Source organism: Camelus ferus, chromosome 13 (assembly GCF_009834535.1).
Source record: "Camelus ferus isolate YT-003-E chromosome 13, BCGSAC_Cfer_1.0, whole genome shotgun sequence".
NCBI classification, from domain to species: domain Eukaryota; kingdom Metazoa; phylum Chordata; class Mammalia; order Artiodactyla; family Camelidae; genus Camelus; species Camelus ferus.
Window position 1 is genome coordinate 24,839,758 of NC_045708.1, and position 23,030 is coordinate 24,862,787.

Genomic DNA, 23,030 nt, shown 5'->3' on the forward strand with positions numbered 1-23,030 from the left:
CCAAAAAGTATGAATGAAGAATATAATAATAATGTTACTTTTCTCTTTACTTTTTTGCTTTTTCAGTTTGAGCAGAAAACTGGTGCAGTTTTTGATGAAATTGTAGAGAACTGTAAGTACCATTTTAGAAAAAAAAATCACGTCTTTAGATAAATGCTTTATCTAGGCTTATACTGTTTTATACTTATTTATACTAATTAATGTGATGGTCCAATTTGATTTAGTTTAGATTTATCAGTCTGAATTGTAAGAGTCTTACTCTTTTCTTTAAAGTAAATATTAATGTTGAAATATAGTCATGCTTTGTATATGTATGAATCATATTGAAATTACCACTCAGTAAAGATATCTACTTTGTTTATACTGGGTCTCTTAATTTTCTCTTTATATTCTTTCCATTGTTACATAATTCTCTTTAAAAAAAACTTTGTGTTCTAGATTATAAAAGTAATACATTCAATTTCACAATACAAAAGTGAATAAAACACAAAATAAAATCTTTACCATTCTCTAAAGATAATCAGTTTTAAAAGTTTAATATATATCTTTCCAGACTTTTTTCTATGAACGTGAATATAGATCTATATGTGGTAGATGGGGATTTATGTATCTTTGAGTACTGTTCTTGCTTTTTTCATACAACTGCCTAGACATCTATTGGATTCAGACCTATTGCATCTTTTCTAATGGTTACTCAGTATTTTGTTGTATGGCTGTACTATAATTTAACCAGCTTCCTCTTTTATACGTGTGTATGTTATTTTTATTTTTTCACTAGTTACAAACATACGCATTTCTATACACATCTTTGTCTACTTGAAGTGTTTTTGTAGGATAAATTCTAAGAATAGCATTTTTCCTTCCAGTTTTATTGAGATATAATTGACATACAGCACTGTGTAAGTTTAAGGTATACAGCATAATGTTTTGGCTTACAAACATCATGAAATGATGACCACAATAACTTTAGTGAATCTAAGAATAGAATTGATGAATCATCAAAGGATATTTGTGCACTTGTTTATGAAGGATAAATTTCATCATCTAGAATTCTGAGCCAAGGGGAATGTGCATTTCTTTTGTTTTGTTTACTTTCACCAGAAGTATCTGTGAGTACCTTCTTTCTCTTTGGAATTAGTTTGTTAATATTTTTAAAGTGATAACCGTGTTTTTGGACTATATATTGAGAGGTAATTAGTTCTCTTGATCTTCAGTGGATTTAGGTGTTGAATGTCCTCTTTGTTTTATGCAAGCAACAAAAATAGACTCTGGTAGGGGTAGGGTATAGCTCAAGTGGTGGAGCGTGTGCTTAGTATGCATGAGGTCCTGGGTTCAAACCCTGGTACCTCCTCAATTAAAAACAAACAAACCCCAAAATAAATAAAATTTAAAGGAAAAAAAATACTCTAGCTAGCTTATCCAGAAAAAAACTTTAGAAGTATATTGGGTTTTTCACAGAATTCAGAGAGGAGGTAAAGAACAAATTTCTTCCAGGGAACTCAGGGAAAGGAGATCATGGACCTGCTCTCTCTAGTACTATCAGAAAGCAGATATGCTCCAGTGATTTTTTTTTTTAGTCTTTCTGTATATCCATTTTAGATTTCAGATTCCTAGGGAAAAGATTACGATTGGGCCAGCTTGGATCTGATACTATTCTTTGAACCAGTTATTTGTGGTCAGGGAATACAGGGTCAGAAAGTAAAAGATGGCTGTTAGAAGGTATCCCTCAGCCACTACTTCTCACTTTCAGTAAATAATTTTTGATTTCCTGATTATGGACATGCCTTTGCCATTCTATATACTGGTAATAGAAATGAATCAAATAACTTTCTAATAACGATTTTAATCTGATACTTTATTTGTCAAGGATATTACAGTAACAATAGTCTTAAAGTGGTAACAGAAATCTTAAGGCAATAGCCAAGCTTGTGTACATGGGTCCCTACACTCAACATTTGGGGTTTCTGTTTCTGGTGCTTCGTGCTTTTTTACTGCATCCCTGCAGACGTTTTTATGATGGAGGTTTACAAGCAGGTGATTTTATACCAGATGTTGAGTGCAAATGGTGTGGTGAAGATTACCCTTTATCTCCCCCTTTCTGGTAGTTTATCATTTAGGGACTAACTTGGAAGGAGAGACTGGCCTTCCTCCATGAAGGGGACTTGGGAACACAGACACCTATTCAGGAGAAATAAGGGCAGACTGCTACATAGATGGTATTGAGAAAGTGTCTGATTCTGAAGATGGGCATTCGGGGCCTACCATTTTGGCTTGATATCAATGTCCAGAAAAAAGGAGATGCACTGTTTCTCAGGCAAGTGCCTCAAAGTATTTTGTATAATATCAGACTTATTGCGTATTCATTGCCCAGGACCACCAAGGACATGGTGCTTGAAATACTTCTTTTATAATCAAATTCAGCCCTCCTAGGGTGGTAAAGCCCTTCTGAAACTTTTCAGAAAAATAGTGTCTTCTAATTGTTGGGACACATAAACTGATAGAGAGTGTAACCCCATCAATGAGGATTTTGGGAATTTTGGTTTAAACATGAAAAAGCTGAACTGACTTTCCAAATATGTATGTTTTCAGTGAGAGATTTAAAAGAAAAAAAGGCTTTAGTATTTTATGCAAATCGAAAGAGAAAGTAGGGTTGTCCAACTTGTAGTTCATCATTTGTCCAGAGAATTTTGCTGTGGATTTTTTAAGATGGCATGGTGCTAGAGAAAGTGAGTGACACTGTGGATTACTCTAAGTCATGTTCCGTTAACCATTGCCAGTTTATGTGAAATTTGAAAGAAGTTCAAATAGAATATAGAGTTTTTTTTTTTTAATGCATTCAGATAGCTGCTTCCTTAAATCAAGGACTTTTACTGATTAAATGGCTCTAAGGTAACCACCTGGTCATTTACCAATGGTTAATTTTCTTACTGTAGAATAAATTCATTGAACATAACAGACTTGACAACTTCAAGGGAAAAATAAGAGCATTGCTGATTTGATCAAGTGCAGTTATTTGGATTAAAAAATTACTCATTATTTTGATCACTTGCCATGTACCAGTTTGTGAAAAACTTTACATATATTATTTTTTAAAAAAATCTTTATAATTATATTAACTAGTAGGTTAGGTTCAACTATGTATAACAGAAATGCAATAGAAATGTTATTGTATAAAAGAAGCCCAGATGATAAGATGGCTCTGGTTATCAGGAATCCAGGGCCTTCTGGCTTTCTGTATCACATTATTTTTTTGAGTATAGGATAAGATTGGGGTCTACTTTTTTTTTTCAGATGAATAGCTTATTGTGCTAACATATGTTAAATAATTCATCTTTAAATCTAAATAATTGATGTTTTCATCACTAAACTTAATTGGTACCACTGAGATGTATTCAAGTTCTATATATTTGGGAACTTTTTTTAGAATTTCTGTTATATTCTATTAACATTTATATATTTGCACATTAACATTTAACACCAAATATTAATATTTATTTTTATACTAGTGTCATTGGTTTTATTATTAGTATATATTATTATAAAAATATTTTATTATGTATTTTTGGCTTTGGGGTATAGACATTTATCTGTTATGTCAAGCCACTGTCGTATCTTTTGTTACTTTAAAGCTTTTCTAAAGGCTATCCATCCACTAAACTTTAATGTAATTTTATTCAACTTCCAAAAATATTCTGTTGGAACTCTAATTGCAAATGCATACATTTATTTGTTACTTTTGGAATAATTATATTTTAGTATGTTTTTCTACTCAGGATAGAGTACATGTTTGATGTTTACTTAAATTTTATAGTTATTTTCAAGTAATATATATTGTGCTTTTCTTGTATCATTTAAGTACCTTATTTTTCACCTTTGCAAATGGACTATATTTTTATTTCTAGAGCCATTTCTAGGTTCTTATCGCAAGAATAGTCTAGCTATCTTAATGAATTCCTTTATTAAATCTAGTAGTCTTAAAATTTAAGTCTGTAGTTATCCAGACATAAAACCATATCAACTAAAAGTATTTTCTTTTTCCCAGTGATGACTCAAATTATATATTTATTGTTTTTGCTGAAACTTGTAGGATTACATTATAAGTGATAATCAGGATAGTTGTCACCTTTGACTAATGTTTGTTTCCAGTTAAATAGTTCTCATATTTTGTCATTTAGGACTGATTATTGTTGGTCTCTGTCACATTGGTTGGATTCACTTGCTATACTTCATTAAGGATTTTTATGACTTTGTGTATGATTGGAGTTACAGCTTCATTAAATGTTTTATAGAACTTACCAGTGAAACCATCTCAGCTTGGAGATTCCTTGGTGTAAGGTTTTAAATAATAATTCAAATTTTCAAGTAGAGTGGATTATTTATATTTTATGTTTCATCTTGTGTCAGGTTTGGTAAGTTGTGTTTTTCAAGGAATTTGTTCATTTCATTTGAATTGTCTCTTTGTCTTTTGAATTATAGTGATGATAGTCGGAAGGATTAGTGGCAGCTCACCACGGTTTTTTGCACTTCCCTGCTGACTAATGATTTGGCGTATCTTTTCAGTGTGCATATCGATCGTTCTTAAATGTTCTTTTGTAAAGTATCTGTTGAATTCTTTGTCCATTTTAAAATTTAGTGGCTTGTCTTTTGTATTAGTAAGTTGTAAGGCTTCTTTATATATTCTGGATACAAATCTTCTGTTATGTAAATCAATAGATAGAATTGATGAGGATACCTCTATAATCTCCATCCATCTGTGTCTATATCTCTTTCTGTATCTGTCCATCCACCCACCCACACAGCCATTCATCCATCCATCCATCCATCCACCCATACATGTTTTCTGTGATTGGCCTTTTCATTATCTCAGTGGTGTCCTTTGGAAAGCACAAGTTTTTAATTTTGATGAAGTCCAATTTTATAATTATTATAGTTTTGTGTACTATATTTGTTGTGTTCTGACTAAATGACCTATCCCAAGATCGTGAATATTTTCTCTTGTTTTTTACTAGAAACTTTATAGTTTTAGCCTTAGCTTTTATAATTAGGTTAATCAGCCATTTTGTTAGTTTTTGTATATACTGTTATGTAAGAGTCAAAAGAAATAATTTTTGCATATGGATATCTAGTTGTATCAGTACCATTTATTGAAGATTGTTCTTTCTGATTGTTTTACCTTGGTATTTTTGTTGAAAATAAATTTGCCTGTTTGTTTGGGTCTATTTCTGGACTCATTCTGTTCTAAGGATCTGTATGTCTATCCTTAAGTCAGTACCACACTGTCTTGATTACTTTAGTTTTATATTAAATCAGATATTCTAAGTCATATTTTTCAAAGTTGCTTTTGCTATTCCAGATCTTTTGCATTTTCATGCAATTTCTTAGAAGCAGCGTGTCAATTTTTATTAAAAAAAGGCTTCCTGATGTTTGATTGGGTTTGTGTTGGGTCTATAGATGAGTTTGGGGAGAATTGACATCTGAATACTAGTGTTTTCCAGTTCGTGAATATGATGTGTTTTTCACTTACTTAACTCTTCTTTCCTTTCTCTCAGCAATGTTTTGTAGTTTTCAGGTACAAGTCTTGTACATGTTTTGCTATCCCTGTATATTTAAAATTTCTAATGCTGTTATAGATGAAATGTAAAAAATTAAATTTGTTGAGGTATAATGTACAGATAATAAAATTTCTATTTTGAAATCATTTTTAGTTTAACTTTTCACTTTGAAATAATTACAGACTTACAGAACAAGTTAGTATAAGTCATCCAACTCTGTTCTTCTTAAAAATTATTTTGTCTATTCAAGTCCTTTGCATTTACATATACATTTAAGAATCAGTGTGTGAATTTATACAGATAAGCCACTGGGAGTTTGGAATTGGATTAAATCTGTAGATTTATTTGGAGGAGAATTGACATTTTAAATATATTGAGTCTTATCTATGAGCATGGTATATTTTTGAGTTTAGTTCTTTAAATCTCTAAATAATTTCTAAATTATTAAATTTTAAAATAAGCTTTTATAATTTTCAGTCTATAGATTTTGCACATTCTTATGAAATTTAGCACTCCTATTTTTCTGTCTTTTAATATTTTATCTGGATGTTTGCATGTGGATAAATTGAGGGATAATTTTCCTCCATAAGGGTAGGCAATTATTCCTTTTCAAATTAGAGAATACAAATCCATCCTTTCCTTACTGACTTGAAATGTAATATGCCTTTTTAAAAATTCTTTTATAATGATTAAACACATTTCTTTTAGTTTCCAATTAATGTTTACTTTGTTAGATGTCCTCTCTCGGATTAAGGACCTTCTCATTATAGTTTGCTGATTTTTTTCATGAATGAATATTTTGTCAAATGCTTTCTTTTCATCTGCTGAGATCATCATGTTTTTTCCTTTATTCTGTTAATGTGGTAAATTGATTTTTTGAGTATTAAATCCATCTTGTGTTCTTGGGATAAATCATACTTTTGTCTCTTTTAAAAATCAATTTGCTAATATTTTAAGTATTTATACTGATATTTTAAGCACCTGTGTTTATTAAGGATATTGGTATATAGTTTTCTTTTGTTATGTCTTTCTGTGGTTTTGGTTCCAGGGTAATTCTGGCTTCATAAAATTAGGAAGTGTTCCTTTCTCTTGTATTTGCTCAAAGAATTCCTGTAAGATGGGTATTATTTCTTCCTCAAATAATTTATTAGTGACATCATCTGGGCTTGATGCTGTTTAGATTTTCTGTTTCTTCTGTGTCTGTTTTGGTAATTTGCACCTTTCAAGGCATTTTTCTCTAAGTCAGCACAGTCCAGTAGGACTTTCTATGATGATGGAAATGTTCTGTATGTACACTATTAAGATATAGTAGCCACTAAACTACTTGGCAGTTGAATACTTGAAATATGATGAATACAGAACTGAAGTTATAATTTTATTTAAAAAATCATAGGTGGCAGGTGGCTTACTGTATTGGATGGATATTGCTGATCTAAACATTACCATATAATTGTTAATAGTATTTTTAACATTGTCATAAAGTTGTTCATAGTATTTTTAAATTTATTGCTATAAAGTTGTTTATAATATTTTCTTAATTTATTTTTAGTCTCTACTGAAATCTTTAGTGCTGTCTGTTTCATTCCTGATACTGATAGTTTGTGTTGTCTCTTTTTCCTCCCCCCTTCCCCCTCCCCCAACTCTCTCTTTGTATTTTTTATCAAAATATTTAAAATGTAAAATACACATAAACTAAAATTTATCATTTAATCCTTTTTAAGTGTCCAATTCAATAGTGTTAAGTACACTCGCATTGTTGAGCAACCAGTCTCCAAAACTCTTTTTGTCTTACAAAACTGAAATTCTGTACTTATTAAACAACTCCCTATTCCACCTTCCAGTTGTATCAACCACCCTTTTACTGTATCTATGAATTTGACTACTCTGGGTCCCTCATATATGTGAAATCATATAGTGTTTATCTTTATAGGACTGGCTTATTTCACTTTGCATAACATCCTTAGGGTTGATCCATGTTGTGTAGCATGTGTCAGAATTTCTGTCCTTTTTAAGGCTGAATAATATTTCATTATGTTGATATACCACATTTTATCAATTCATCTATCAATGGACAGACACTTAGATTGCTTCCACCTTTCAGCTATTGTGAATAATGCTGCAGTGAACTTTGTGTACAAATATAAATATCTCTTCAAGACCCTGCTTTCATTCTTTTGAGATCATACGGGAATTCTATTTTCAGTTTTATTTTGAGTAATTGCCATAGTGTTTTCCATAACAGCATTTTGCATTCACAGCAGTAGTGCACAAGAGTTCCAATTTCTTTACATCCTCACTTGTTTGTTATTTTTCTTTTGAGTAGTCAGCCTCATGGGTATGAAGTGTGGTATCTCATTGTAGTTTTCATTTGCATTTCCCAAATGATTAGTGATGTTGAACATCTTTTCATGTACTTGTTTGCCATTTGTATTTCTCTTCTTTTTATGGTCAGTTTGTCTAGAGCTTAATCATTTTTGTTCTTTTCAGAGATCTTGCTTCTTGTTTCATTTTTTTGTCTCATTAGTTTTTCTCCACTGTTTATCCATTTTCTGTTACATAGATATTTCTTTTATCTTTATTATTCCTTCTATCTGCTTTGTGTTTAGTTTGATCTTTTTCTAGCTTCTGAAGGTTGAAGTTTAGATCATAGATTTTAGACTTTTTTCTTAATAGAAGCATATAGATCCATAAATTTCTCTCTAAACCTTCTTTTACTGCAGTTCTCAAATTTTGGTAAGTTGTATTTTCATTGTCATTCAGCTCATATTTTCTTATTTTCTGATTTCTTCTTTGACCAATGGCTTTTTTTTAAAGGAAGTATTTTATTTCTAAATATTTGGAAGTTTTTCAAAGGTACTTTTATTTGTACTGATTTAATTCCACTTTGGTCAGAGTAGATAGAGTTCCATTATTTGATAGTTCTACCATACAGTATTTCCATCATTTATTATGAGATCTATGTTGGTGATTGTTCCATGTGTATGGGGAAAGAATATGTGTTCTGCCATTTGGGGGTTAATCTTATATAAATATCATTTAGCTGCACTTGGTTGACAGCATCTGTTCAGGTCTTTTATATTTTTATTGATTTTCTGACTGTTCACTTAATTTCTGCCAGAGAAATGTTGAACTCTTCAACTATTATTCAACTATGGAGTTGTCTATTTTTGTTTTTAATTCTATCAGTTTCTAGTGTTCATTCTCTTGTTGAGATCCAGATTTCTATCTGGTGTCTTTTCTTCTAGCTAAAGAACTTTCTTTAACATTTCTTGTTATTCAGGTCAGCTGGTAACATACTCTTTCAGCTTTCATCTAAAAATACTTTAATTTCATCTTCCTTTTAAAATTTATTTGTGTCTTTATTTTACAATATCATTTTTAAAATTGAAGTATAGTTGATGCACAATATTATATGTTACAGGTATACAATATAGTGATTCACAATTTTTAAAGGTTATACTCCATTTATAGTTATTATAAAATATTGGCTATATTCCCCATGTTGTACAGCACATCTTTGTAGCTTATTTTATAGCTGCTAGTTTGTACCTCTTAATCCCCCATCTCCATCTTCTCTGTCCCCCTTCCCTCTCCCTACTGGTAACCACTAGTTCCTTCTCTACATCTTTGAGTTTGTTTCTTTTCTGTTATATTCACTAGTTTGTTGTATTCTTTTAGATTCCACCTGTAAGTGATACGTTACAGTATTTGTCTTTCTCAATCTTACTTCACTTAGCATGATGTCCTACAAGTCCATCCATGCTGTACACCAGAAACTAATACAACACTTTAAATCAGCTATACTTCAATTAAAATGCAAACAAAGAACCAACCAACCCATTTAACATATGGGCAGAAAAACTGAACAGACATTTTACCAAAAGAGGAAATGTAGATGGCCAGCAGGAACATGAAAATTGCTCAGCGTCACTAATGTCGGGGAAATGCAAGTCAAAATCACAATGAGATATCATCTCATATGAGTCAGAATGGCCATCATCAAAAAGAACACAAATAACATTGGCAAGGATGTGGAGAAAAGGGAATCTTTGTACATAGTAGGTAGGAATGTAAATTGGTGCAGCCACTGTGGAAATCAGTATGGAGGTTTCTCAAAAACCTAAAAATAGAGCCACTATATGGCACAGCAATTCCACTCATGGGCATATATCTGAGAAAAACAATAATGTTAATTCAAAAAGATACATACATCCTGTTATTAACAGCAAAAATATTTATAATTACCAATATATGGAAGCATTGTAAGTGCACATCAATAGGTGAATGGATAAAGAAGATGTAGCATATATATGCACTGAAATACACCTCACCCATTTAAAAAGAAGGCTATTTGCCATTTGCGGCCCTTCATTCACTTTTTTTCCCCCACTTCAAAAACCAGAATTTTATAACTGTCATAAACATTTCCATTGCATCAAAAAGAACAAAATACCTAGAAATAAACTTAACGAAGGAGGTTGCCTATACTCTGAAAATTGTAAAACATTGATGAAGGAAATTGCAGATGATACAAAGAAATGGAAAGAGATCTTGTGCTGTTGGATTGGAAGAATCAACATTATCAAAATGGCAGTACTACCCAAAACAATCTACAGATCCAACGCAACCCCTGTCAAAATACTCACGAAGTTTTTCACAGAACTAGAACAAACAATTCCAAAATTTATATGGAACCATAAAAGACCCTGAATTGCCAAACAATCTTTTGTAGGTCTTTTTTTCTCTTCTTTTTGTTCTCTTTTCTTATGGTTTGATGATTAGAGAAGTTCTTCTAACATATATTGTATAGCTGGTTTGGTGGTACTGAATTCTTTTAGCTTTAGTTGATCTGTGAAGCTTTTGATTTCTCCATCAAATCTGAATGAGAGTTTTGCTGGATAGGGTATTCTTGGTTGTGAGTTTTTCTCTTTCATCACTTTAATATATTTTATTTATTTGTTATTGTATTATTTAATTATTTTTTTATTTTTGTAGGGGTGGGGGGTAATTAGGTTTATTTGATTTTGGAGGAGGTACTGGGGATTGAACCCAGGACCTTGTGCATGCTAAACATGCGCTTTACCACTTGAGTTATACCCTCCCCCACATTTCATCACTTTAAATATATTGTGCCACTCCCTTCTGGCCTGTAGAGTTTCTGCTGAAAAATCAGCTGATAACCTTATGGGGGGGGTTCCCTTGTATGTTATTTGTTGCTTTTCTCTTCCTAATTTTAATATTTTCTCCTTATTCTTAATTTTTGTCAATTTGATTACTGTGGGCCTTGTTGTGTTCCTCTTTGGGTTGATCCTGTGTGGAACTCTCTGTGCTTGGACTTTGGTGACTATTGCCTTTCCCAAGTTGGGGAAGTTTTTGGTTATTATCTCTTCAAAAATTTTCTCAGGTCCTTTCTCTTCTTTTTCTGGGACCCCCATAATTTGAATATTAGCGCTCCATGTTGTCCCAGAGTTCTCTTAAAGTATCCTCATTTCTTTTCATTATTTTATTCTTTTTTCTGTTCTGTTGTAGTTATTTCCACTAATCTATCTTCTAGCTCACTGATCCATTCTTCTGCCTCATTTAGTCTATTCTTGATTCCTTCTAGTGTATTATTCCTCAACTCTGTTCGGATATTCTTCATATTTTCCAACTCTTTGCTAAAAACTTTGCTCTGTGCATCTATACTCCTCTTGAGTTCTCTGAACATCTTCACCATCATTACTTTAAACTCTTGGATAAATTGCCTCTCTCCTCATCACTTACTTTTTCTGGGATTTTATCTTTTGACTTGGCCTGGAAGATACTCCTCTGCCACCTCATATTTTCTATCTTTCTATTTGTATTTTTAGGTAGGTTAGTTACATTTCTTGACCTTGGAGAAGAAATGGGCCTTCTTGGCCCTCTATGGGAGACATCCTATGCATCCCAGCAGTATACTCCTCTCTATACTCAGTATACTCAAGAGCCAGGGTCTAGCCAGTCCCAATGTAGAGTCTCATCTGTTGTTTATAGATTCTTTCCATAGGCTTTGAGACTGTTGTATTCCTATTTTTGATATCTGCCCCCTGGTGGATGAGGCTAGACTAGAGGCATATGCAGGTTTCCTGGCCGAGTTGGGCCTGTCCACTGCTGGGTGGAGCTTGGTCCTGGACCTCTGGTGGGTAGGGGCTCTGTCTAGAGGCGTTTGTGGCTCAGAAAGTCTGCTGTTGGGTGGGGGCTGTGTTCCTACTCAGTTTGTTGTTTGGCCTGAGGCTTCCTGGACCTTAAGCCTACAGGTTGTTGGGTCGGGCTAGGTCTTGGTGCTAATGATCCAATCAAGATAGTCCCCCTCCAGGAAAGCTCATGTAGATCAACAGTCCAGGAATGTCCACCACCAGCTTTTATGTCCCTTGGGTGAGCCACAGTCCTCCCCTACCTTCCCAGGAGACCCTCCGAAACCAGCAGGCAGGTCTGGCCCAGGTTTCTATGAAATCACTGCCTCTGTCCTTGGACCTGGTGCACTCAAAATTCTGTACCCTTGCTTCCAAGAGAATGAAATCTGTTTACCCCAGTTCTGTAGGGCACCTGGAGTTAAGCCCCACTGGCCTTCAAAACCAGATGTCCTGGGGTCTCCTCCTCCTACCAAGGCCAGAACCCTGGGCTGGGGAGCTTGACGTGGGGCTTAGAACTCTCACTGTGACTGAATAATTTTGTGGGTCACCCACCTGGGAGGGTAATGGGGCCTGATTGTATTGTGAGCATACCCTTCTTACCATCCCGCTCTGGTTCCCTTTTTATGTTTCCAGTTGAAGATCTTTTTCCTAGGTACCAGTCTTTTTTGGGTTTTTTTGATGGTTGTTTAGCAGTCAGTTGTGGTTTTGTTTTAGTCACGAGGAAAGGCGAGCTCATGGTCCTACTACTCTGCCTTCTTGACTGTAAATCTCATCTTCCTTTTTGAAGATTATTTTCTCTTCTTACAGAATTCTAGGTTGACAGGATTTTTTCTTTCAGCACTTTTAGGTTCAATGACTTTAGAAAAAAATTTATTTCTTCAAATAACCATCTCTCTAATTCTAGTTAAACATGTATTAGCTTGCTTAATATTATATCACGTATCTGATATTCTATTTGTTACTTTTCAATCTTAAACTGTCTATGCTTTTGTCTGTATAGTTTTTATTGCCCTCTCTTCCTGTTTCACTGTTATTTTCTTCTGCATGGTCTAATGTGCAGTTAACCCATTCAGTTAATTTTTCATTTTAGATACTATATTTTTCAGTTTTAGAAGTTACTTTTTAAAAATATAAGTTTCTGCTTTTGTATGTTTTTAAGTTCATGTTTTCCATTAAATCTTTCTACTTATTTATAACTTTTTAAGTCCTTTGTGCTAATTCTAATTCCATCAGTTGTATTATTTTTTATTATTATTTTTGACCCCATTTCTGTTGGCTGGGTTTTCTTCTGGTTATGGCTCTCATGTCCTGCTTTTTCAAATGTATGATAATTTTTGATTGGATGCTGGATATTATTAGTGTTGCATTGTTGAGTGTCAGATTATATTTTCTTCCTTTAAGGAATGTTGGATTTTATTCTGACGTGCAGTGAGTTTACTTTGGACCAGCTTGATCTTTTTGAGACTTGTTTTTTACCCTTGTTAGGGCAGCTCTAGGGTTGGCTTTTCTTTAGAGTTAGTGTAGCATTACTCTTACTGTGTACGTTTCAGAGGTCTCCATTGATTCTCCTAGTTGTTTGACAAGGTCTTTTTTAAAAAATAGACTTTAATTTTTAGAGCATTTTAAAGTTCACAGCAAAATTGAACAGAATGTACTGAGTTCCCATATCCTTTCCCTCATATATCCTTAACCTTCCCTTCTATCTCATCTGGGGCTTACTGTTCAACCAAAGAATTTCTGTTGCTCTTCTGGTGTGTATCTGTCTTTTCTTTGGTAATCTGCCCTGCAAATACCAGATGCTTTAGCTTTCTCAGTCTCTTGTTTCCTCAATTTATTGAGGCTGGTGTGTGATACTTGAGTTTTCCCTCTCTATACTGGAACTTGCTAAATGATCCCAGGCACAAAGCCAAGGTCAGTCACCTCATTAGTTTCTGTTTTCTCATAGATCATTCTTGTGTTGCTTGTTGTCCATACTTTGACATTTGTTTTATATATTTTGTCCAGTTTTTTTTTACACAGCAGGAGGGTTATTCTGGTACCAGTGCTCTGTCACAGCTGGAAGTAGAGTTTTATGATACTGAATTGTAGCTAGGGCTTAGTTTACAATTTCATTGTTCTAAATCATTTTGGATATAACTCAGAAATGGTTCTGTAGGTAATTGCCCTAAGGGCTTTCCTAGGCCTGTTTAGCTCAGTATGTTTTTCTAACATGATGCAAATTATATTGTGTAAACTACACTCAGCAATATTCTGATAGATAGGGATCCGCAAACCTTTTCTGTAAAGGACCAAGTAGTAAACATTTAGGCTATCATGGGTGTGACCAACAACTATGGTCTCTCATATATTCTTCTCTTCCTCCTCCTCTTCCTTCCCTGACCCTCTCTTTCTTTTGTCTTCTTTCTTCTACTCTCAAAAATGTAATAACTGTTCTTCACACAGGAGCCATCCCTTGGTCAAGGGGTGTAGTTTATCAGCCCCTACTATAGATAAAGTTGTTCAAGTAGGATTCTTTCTTTGTTTAAATCTCTATTGACCATTGCTGCAGGTAATATGAGCTAATAGAATTGGTATATCTTGCGTTTAATGCGTTCGTGAGAGTAACAGAGTAAAATTGTTATAAGTTTGCTAATGCCATTGAGGGGGAAAAATGTAGGTTACTCTGCTTCTACAGTGTTAAAGCTCTTAAAATGATTATTTTGACGTTGCATTTTTTTTCTCCAAGTTATAAGGTGTGGGAATAAAAAATTAGGTTTGGGACTTGAACAAATCCTTGTTTATCTGAATAGAAAGGGAGATCAGCTAAATCTGGTGTGGCAGGAAGGGAGCAAAGATGGAAATTTAAAGTTTCATTTTATAAATAACATAACTATGTTACAGAAATTTTGGAATTAGAAGGAATAGCAGAAATGTTATAGAACTGTTGGCACTGTCTCCCAATACCTCTGTGGCATTGTCCTTCTGCAACTATTAGCATAAATAACTTTTGCTTTTTTTCCCCCCAGATGGAATAAGTAAGTTTTATTTGGGCTTTCAACTTGTTCAGAGAGCTCTGGGGCCCCACCTCTCACCTCCCCTCCTCAGTCCTGCTTCCCCATAACCCCTCCCTGAGGAAACGCTCAATATAAGATGCTTTGTGTCTCTGGAGTCCTTGGCCCCTTCCCCGCCTTACACACACCCTTACTTCCCTGCACTAAGGAGGAGGGGAGGAGTGTGAAGAGGTGGGGGACCTGGAAGACCTGGATCAGAATGGGACACGCACCGACAGTAGTGTCCATTGCCCCCAGCCTGGGGCTGAGGCCCAGGAGAGTCTCACAAAATTACTTTTGGCTTTTATTAATTTGTTAAAATTTCCCTGTTTTTTGCTTACAAAAGTAATGTGCTCTCTGAAATATTATAAAAATATATAAACGTTTTACTCCATTAAAATGTGTGATATTCTGTTGTAGTGATATGCTTCAGTTTTAACAGACCCTGGGAAGTTTTTAGGTACATGCTGACTATATAAATATGTAGATATGCTGCTGATTTTGATCATTGCTTACAGAGCACTACAGAGATCAGTGAGCATTCAGAAAAGTGAAGTCTGTTGTATTTACTTCAGTTGTCCTCATAGTGAAGAATAAATAGCTATGTGTTTTATAGTGTGCTTTAAAATCATTTTTTTAATCCTTAATAGTATACAAGTAGACTATAAAATAAGGTAAAATGTAATAAGTTCTATTAGAGGTTTTTCAAGTGTCCACGTTTATAAATCACCTTTTTGGAAGTTAGAAAATCAGATTCTTCTGAATATTCCACTGATTTCAAGCTATTGTTTTTCTCCCCATGGGAACAAATAAAAGCAAGAATTAGTAACAGTAAATTCTGTGAATCTCACATAATGAGTCTCATCTCTCCTTACTGAATATATAGAATGAACAATGGCATATTTTAATAGTTCCACATAATGACACGTATTTAATGAAAACAGGAGAGCTCTAATCTTTAGTCATGATTCCCTGAGAAAACGAATTCATCTTCATTAACACTTTAACATAGAATGTTTATGAACTATATAAGTGGTTCACTTCTGGTATGGTAGAGTGTTCAGTGGTTTATCTTTGTTGGTAGAATATTCAAAGGGCTAGATGACCACTTGATGGGGCTTTTGTGGAAGAAATTCAGCTATCTGATAAGAGATTGGACTTAAATCTGAAGATCGCTTTCAACCTCTGGGTGCAGTGATTTATTATCTGCAGTTTATTTATGCCTGGTTAATAAAAAACTAGAGCCTGTTACTCAAAGTGTGATCTTATGGATCAGCAGTATAATCATCACCTGGGCGTATGTTAGAAATCAGATCGTTGGCTGCCACCCTTGACCAACTGAACCAGAATCTTTGGGGGTAGAGGTCAAGAATCTGTTTCTGACAAGCTCACCAAGAGATTCTGATATCCAGTAATCACTGAGAAGTGTTGCTTTTTGGTTCAGTGATCCTTAAGCATTATTGTATATCAGAAGCAAAATTGTCTAGGGGGTGCTTGTGTTTGTTTTGTTTAAAACGTTTTTTAAATTGAAATAAAATCGACATATAGCGTATTAGTTTTAGGTGTACAACATAATGATACTCTCTATATGTATGTATTGTAAAATGATTACCATAAATTTAGTTAACATATGTTAACATTATTTTTTTTAAACTATAAAACACTGTTAGAAACATATTTTACTTTGAGACCTACATGTGTGTGTGTGTGTGTGTGTGTGTGTACATTAAGTGTTTTGTAACATTACTTATCACTCTGAATGATGTTCTTTGTTTTCTGTGCTAGCCTATTGAAAAAAATATCCTCGCTCTGGCTCACTAATGAATGGGTTGATACTTGCAGTTTGAAAGACTGAGTTGTTGTATTCTAGTTATTGTCCCATTTTCATTAAAAGTTTTCTATTGGTTACTGGCCTATTAATAGCTAACATTCTTTTTCAGCTTTGAGTCATAAGTGGGAATTGCCATTCTTCCTGTTACTCTCTGTGCCCTGGTGAGAATCATGGTCTGTCATTAAGGGAGAAAGCTAGAATGGCTGTTGAGGAGCATCTAGTAGTTTCAGACAGACCCTTGATTCAGCTGTTGATAAACTGTATGCTTACCAAGAGTCAGTTTTCCCCAGACCTGTTTATTCTAGTAGTTCTTGTCACTGTAATTATATAATTTTCATTGTATCATTTTTGCAGTAATGAAATTTCCTCTGAAAAGTAAATTGTTTTTGTAAATAATTTTAATGCTTTAGAAAGACTAGATAAAGTCAGTAAAAACATGGAGGTGCAAGTATATTTTCTCGTTCCATTTTAAAGAAACCAAAGTTGCCATGAAGATTGCATTATGGCTGCAATTTGTTCAAGAAAGAACTCAAAATAGCATATCCATTTCCAGAGTCTTGACTGGTCATCAGTGATTGGCAAATGTGCTTTTTTATGTATCCCAAGTAAAAATAAATGTAAGGCAGGTATGTTTCATTTTTAAGATTCCTGGCTTTATTGGACTTTTAACTGGTGAACTACATTACTGTTCTTATGGTTTAAAGAGGCTTTTATTATTTAGGAAATTGTATTTTACAGAGAATAACAATAAACCATCTCTTAGAAATATTTCAGTGATGAAACAAAATGCTAATTTAAGTTTTTATTTAAAATGAACCAAGATTTACCTCATTTTTATGCTTCTTATTTGTTTTTGCATTCTTTGGAGTTTGTGGGTTTTTTTCCTTTTGATTCTTTGTTCTTTTATGTAAGAGGAAAGCAATGTCAGAGAATTGTTAGAGAACCATAACTTCTAGGTTAAAATTTAAGTTGATATTACTTTATTTCTGAGAATTATGCTTTGATTAACACAAAAATGTATGGGAGGAAATAAGTAATATATTAGCAGTGAAAGTAACTAACAGCCTTTGTGTAATATTCTTGTATGTGGGTTTCTTTATTGGCTCTTTAGTTGGCGGTTGTACCTTAAAATTAAATGATTCTTGGATAGAGTATATAAATATCATCAGTATGCCACTAAAGCAAGGATTAAGCAAAAAGGAGGACATCAAGAAATTCATTTTCACTATCAAACACAAATATTGTACTTAAATTACTTAAAATAACTTTAATTCTCATTTCACAAAATCTAATAATGTACCTGCATTTAACCCATATACTTCTTTGATTCTTTCACAAAAGAAAGTTTGGGTACTGATCACATCCCTTGTTGCACAAAGATTTTCCCTTTAGACTCATTAGTTACTCTCTTTATTGGATCATTCCCATGAGAATACTATAAGCAGTGTAATATTCTCCATCTTTAAAAAAAAAAACTCACAAAAAAAGAAAAAAAAAGAAAAGGAAAACTAACAAAGAAAATAAAACAAAAATACAAAGTCAGGAAACTCTTGACTCCAGATTTCAGTCCAGTGATTTCTGATCATTTACTTCAGAGCAAAACTCCTCTAAAACATCTGTACTTAAGGTTCCTAAGTTCTCACTGATACAGGAAAACAAGGAGCGAGAGTTTAGCCTTGTCCTGGGTCTCAATTGTGTCTCTGGAATGCACTCCGCCAGGTGAGGGTCCTTACCTTCATGCAGGAAAGAGCCATCATTGAGTAAAAGTAGATTTATTCAAAGAGATACATACTCCATAGACAGAGTGCAGGTTATTGCAGAAGGACAAAGAGGCCACAAGGTGAGTGAGGGGTCAGATGCTTAGTTTAAAGTAAAAGTAGATACACATTCCATAGAGTGCGGGTTGTCTCTAAAAATGAGGGAGCCAGAGGCCATGAGGCTCAGTATTGCTAGTTTTTATGGACTCAGTTATTTTGTATGGTACGAACTACTTTGGGGAAAGGGCTGGAATTCCCATGAACTGGGACATCGCTCACTTTCTGACCTTTCACGGTTAGCCTCGAAACTGTCATGATGCCTGTGGGAGTGTCATTTACCATGCTAATATTATTGCAATGAGTGTATAGTGAGGCTTGAGGTCTTCTGGAAGTCAGATCTGCCATCTTGGGCCTCAAGGTCCACTGGGAGTTGAATTCTTTGCCATCTTGGTGCTAATTGCTATGTCATTCTTTTAATGGATGTGCCCTGCCGCCTTCCTTCCTATCTCATCTCCTCTCAGTCTCTTTATGGAATCACCCCACTGCAGCTTCTGTATACTCATTTTTTTTAGTGAAATTGCTCCTGTCAAAGTAGAAACTCATTTCAACTTTGCCAATATTAATAATCAGTTCTCAGTTGTTCATTTTATGTGTTATCTCAGCAGCATTCATTCTGATTGGCCACTCATTTTTTATTGAAATATTTTCTTCACTTTGCTTCTGTAACATCAGTCACCTAGTTTTCCTCCTATCTCAGTGACTCTTCTGTGTTAGTCTCTTTCCCTGATTCTTTCTTTTCTACCAGATTTCTAAAGTTGAAGTGTCTCAGGACTCTCAGCTTTCTTCAGTCAGTAGTAAACATACTCACTAGGTGATCTTAACTAGTCTCATAAACTTTAAGTACCATCTTTCTATTGATGAGTCCCCAAATTTATATGTCATTTGTTGGCAGGAGTCTCCTCTGTAACTCTTCTTTAATATGTTCAGTTGCCTCCTTGGTATCTCCATTTGAAGAGTTAAATAGGTTCTCAAAATTAACGGGTCCAAAACTGGACTTCATTTTACCCCTTTCAGTCTCTTCCTCCCTTAGTGTTTACATCTCAAGAAATGGCACCCTACTGTATTATTTTTGGCTTCTTTCCTAATTAGCTTCTCATATATCAGGAAAAGCCTCTACTTTCAAGTTATACACTGGTCTGACTACTTCTCACAGCCACCATTACTGTCCTGGTCTTAGCCACTGGTTTTTCCTTTAATTATTGCAGTAGCCTCCTATGTGGTATTCTTGCTACCATTTTTGACATGTAACATTTAACAGCCTTAAAATAGTTATGCGGAAGCCCTCGGGTAATCCTTGTAAAATATAAGTCGTGTTAATTCCTCTTTGGGGTCTTTTAATGACTTTCTTTCACTCTTAAATATATTGCGTTTTTTTGTGTGGTCTGCAAATTCCTCAAGATCTGTCATCTGGCTTTTTCTCTTTCTCATTTTTTAGCACTCTTCCTCACACTCATTCAGTTCCAAACTGTAGTCCTTGCTTTTCCTCAAACATGCCAAGCCTGTTCACAGTATCTAAAAGCCAGCTAGGACTCTTCTAAGAAGAGAAATTTGTGTTTTCAAGTGTTTGACTATCTATTGTGATCCCCAGATATAATTTAGTGTTTTTTTTTTTTCTGTAGATGTAGACTCAGAGAAACAGAAGCTATGTATTTTCTTTGGGCCATAGGGATGAGTACAGTTTTGTTCCGATTAATTATATATATAATTAATAATATAATATCGGAATATATATATTAATATAACTAGTACTTACATTTTAGCCTCATAAGATTTTATGCAGCCTACAGATACATTGTGTGATAATGATCAAAATTGCAAATTCAAATTTGATGTTTTGTTAGAAATTGCCATCTCTGAAAAAGCTTTAAATTTTTTTTTTTTTTTTTTTGCCACAAACCGTTTTGGTTTTATTCCTTGTATAGTTTTCACATATAAAAGGAGAGAATAAAAAGCATTCAGTCAAAGGAATGGATAATAAAAATATAATTTGTTATAATGCCAAAATAATAAGGGCTGTAATATGACAGCACTGAAGGAAACGTGTGATAGAAAATTAAAGACAGCATTAGGTTTAACCCAATTAAGATGGCATACATTTAATGACCTCTGGAGAAAGTTAATTTTTTAAATCAATCTCTCTCTCTCTCTCTTTCTCTCTCTCTACCTGGAAATATCACTTTATGTCTACCTTAAATATCTCATAGTACAATTTAAATTCATTTCCTTTTTGTGATGCCCAGTGAAGTCGCAATTATGGACAACTTTCTTTTGAGGGATATAAAGTTTTAATTCTTGAGTACGATCTTAAGTAAGGATAAAAATTTTTTTTCAATAGACGATAGTGCATGTGCTTCAAAACTCAGGATACAAAAGGGTGTGCTTTGAAAAATTAGTGTTTCTATCTTCCAGCCACCTGATTCTGGTGTCACAGAAGATCAGTAGAAATTATTTCTTATGTATAAATAATTACATACACACATAAATTATAAAAAACATAGCAGTGGTAGCTTAATATATATGTCTATTCTTCCCCACTTAGATATTTTTACTACTTGACCCTGAGAACTCATATAAAACTGCCTCATTCTTTTTGTTTATTTATTCATTTTTAATTTTAATTAAAGAAATTTTATATATATATGACCTTTATGTATATATATAGATATATCTTTTTATATATATACATACACACACATATGTATGTGTATGTATGTGTGTGTGTGTGTATATATGTAAGTATATATATATATAAAATACATATATAGATATGAAAGTATATATATATAAAAATCCAGTTACCTTGAATTATTGAACCCACAGGATTGAACCCAGGACCTTGTGCATGCTAAGCACATACTCTACCACTGAGCTATATCTTTCCCCTCACCACATTATTTTTTAACAACTAAGTAATATTCCATTATAGGTATGTACTATAATTAATTGAGCTTTACTGATGAGCAGATACACTGTTTCCAGTCTTTGCTGTTCTTTTTCATAGATTTTTAGAGCAATTATATCTTTAGGATAAGTTCTTAGAAGTTGAATTACTGGATCAAGACGTATGTGTATTTAAAGTATCATAAATATTGCCTAGTTGTTCTCTTATTAGAATTGTACCAGTTTATACTCCTGCTTATAGTATTTGACTACAGGGATTGGCAAACTGTTTTTTGTTCAGGGCAATAGTAAATATTTTAAGCTTTGCAGCTCACATATGGTCTATGTCACACTCTTCTTTGTATATTTTTTGGCCTTGGGCCAGAGTTTGGCAGTTTTGGCTTATAGCATAGCTGCCAGGCTGTTATTAAAACCTTTTTGTCATTATCAGCCTGCTTTGTGAACATGGTATCTCATTATATTATTAATTTGGATTTCACTTATGAGCAAATTTGAACCTTAGTGTTTCCTTTCCCATGAAATGTTTGTTCAAATACTTTGCTTTTATATATGTATTTGGTTGTTGGTTTCTTTATTGAAGTAGGAGTCTTAATCTTTATCCATTATGGAAATGACCTTTTGTGATATAAAATGTTTTTAACAACTTTTCTTTAATCTTTTGGTTTGGATTATGTTTTCTTTAGGAATTCTTTTAGTTATGGTGATCTTTTATTCTTTTGTTTAATAAATTGATTTTTTTATTCTAGGTTTTGTGTCATTCTTAGAAAAACTTTACCTTCTTTAAGACTTAAAAATAATTCTTTTTTTTTTAAATTAGTGTTTTACTTTTTACGTCTCAATCTTAAATACATCTGAAAATTACTTTGGTTTGAGTTAGGGATCCAGTTTTTCCAGGAGGCTTTCCTTTTCTTTCAATACCATATCCTAAATGTAAATATAGAGATTTTAGAAGTTGCTTGCTGTATTTCTTTTTACTTCTCATATACTATAGAACTTGGATTAAACTTTTATCTGCATTAAATGCATATTCTTTCATTCACGAGAAAGTTACTGAGCACACACTGTGGTCGGGTAGTAAGGATAAACTATTATATAGAGAAGGCTCTAACCCTGACCTTTGGTTGCTTGCATTCTGGTAAATTTATCACTCTATATGTATGTATGTACTTTAGCATCCTGCTTCTGTATTTATATTTTCTCTCTAACCTTCTATTATGAAAATTTTCAGATAAATAGAACAATAGAAAGAATAGTATAGTGACTATCTATAATACTACACATTCTCTCTCATCTCTCCTGCTTTTCTCTGTGATATACTATGTAAAAGTTAGTTGTAGGCATTCCTAAGACTTCAGCATTTTTGTTTGAATTAATTATTTAGTTAAGTAAAAATAGTCCTTTTCTAATTTTATTATTTCCTCTATTTGTCTGTTTTTCTAGTTCTATGAGGATGAGGAATCATAGCTATCTTTTGCATTATTGTATACCTAAAATCTAGCACAGTATTTACCACAGAGTAGGTTTCCTAATAAATATGTGCTGAATGAATGAGTGAGTACTTTAGGCTGTGGGGAGCTACTTAAGGATTTCAAGTGCATCCAAGTACAATGTGGAATGACTATGGTTTAGAAAGATAATTCTGGTGTCTTTGTGGAGGAGGGTGACTTAAGGAAAGCTTTCATTTGGACCCTGTATCAGGACTTGATTAAAAGTAATCCAACTTAAATCAATTTAAACAAAAAGGGGAA

At 33.5% G+C, this 23,030-nt stretch overlaps 1 protein-coding gene across 4 annotated transcripts in view; it reads left to right on the forward strand.

The window, feature by feature from the left end:
- Window positions 1–23,030, forward strand: part of ZMYM4 (zinc finger MYM-type containing 4) — a 145,644-nt gene that overhangs the window by 55,676 nt on the left and 66,938 nt on the right. For all 4 annotated transcript variants that reach the window (XM_032495893.1, XM_032495894.1, XM_032495897.1 and 1 more), the window contains exon 2: window positions 67–112. In XM_032495893.1, coding sequence (XP_032351784.1) covers window positions 67–112 — 46 coding nt within the window. The remainder of the gene's footprint in view (window positions 1–66; window positions 113–23,030) is intronic.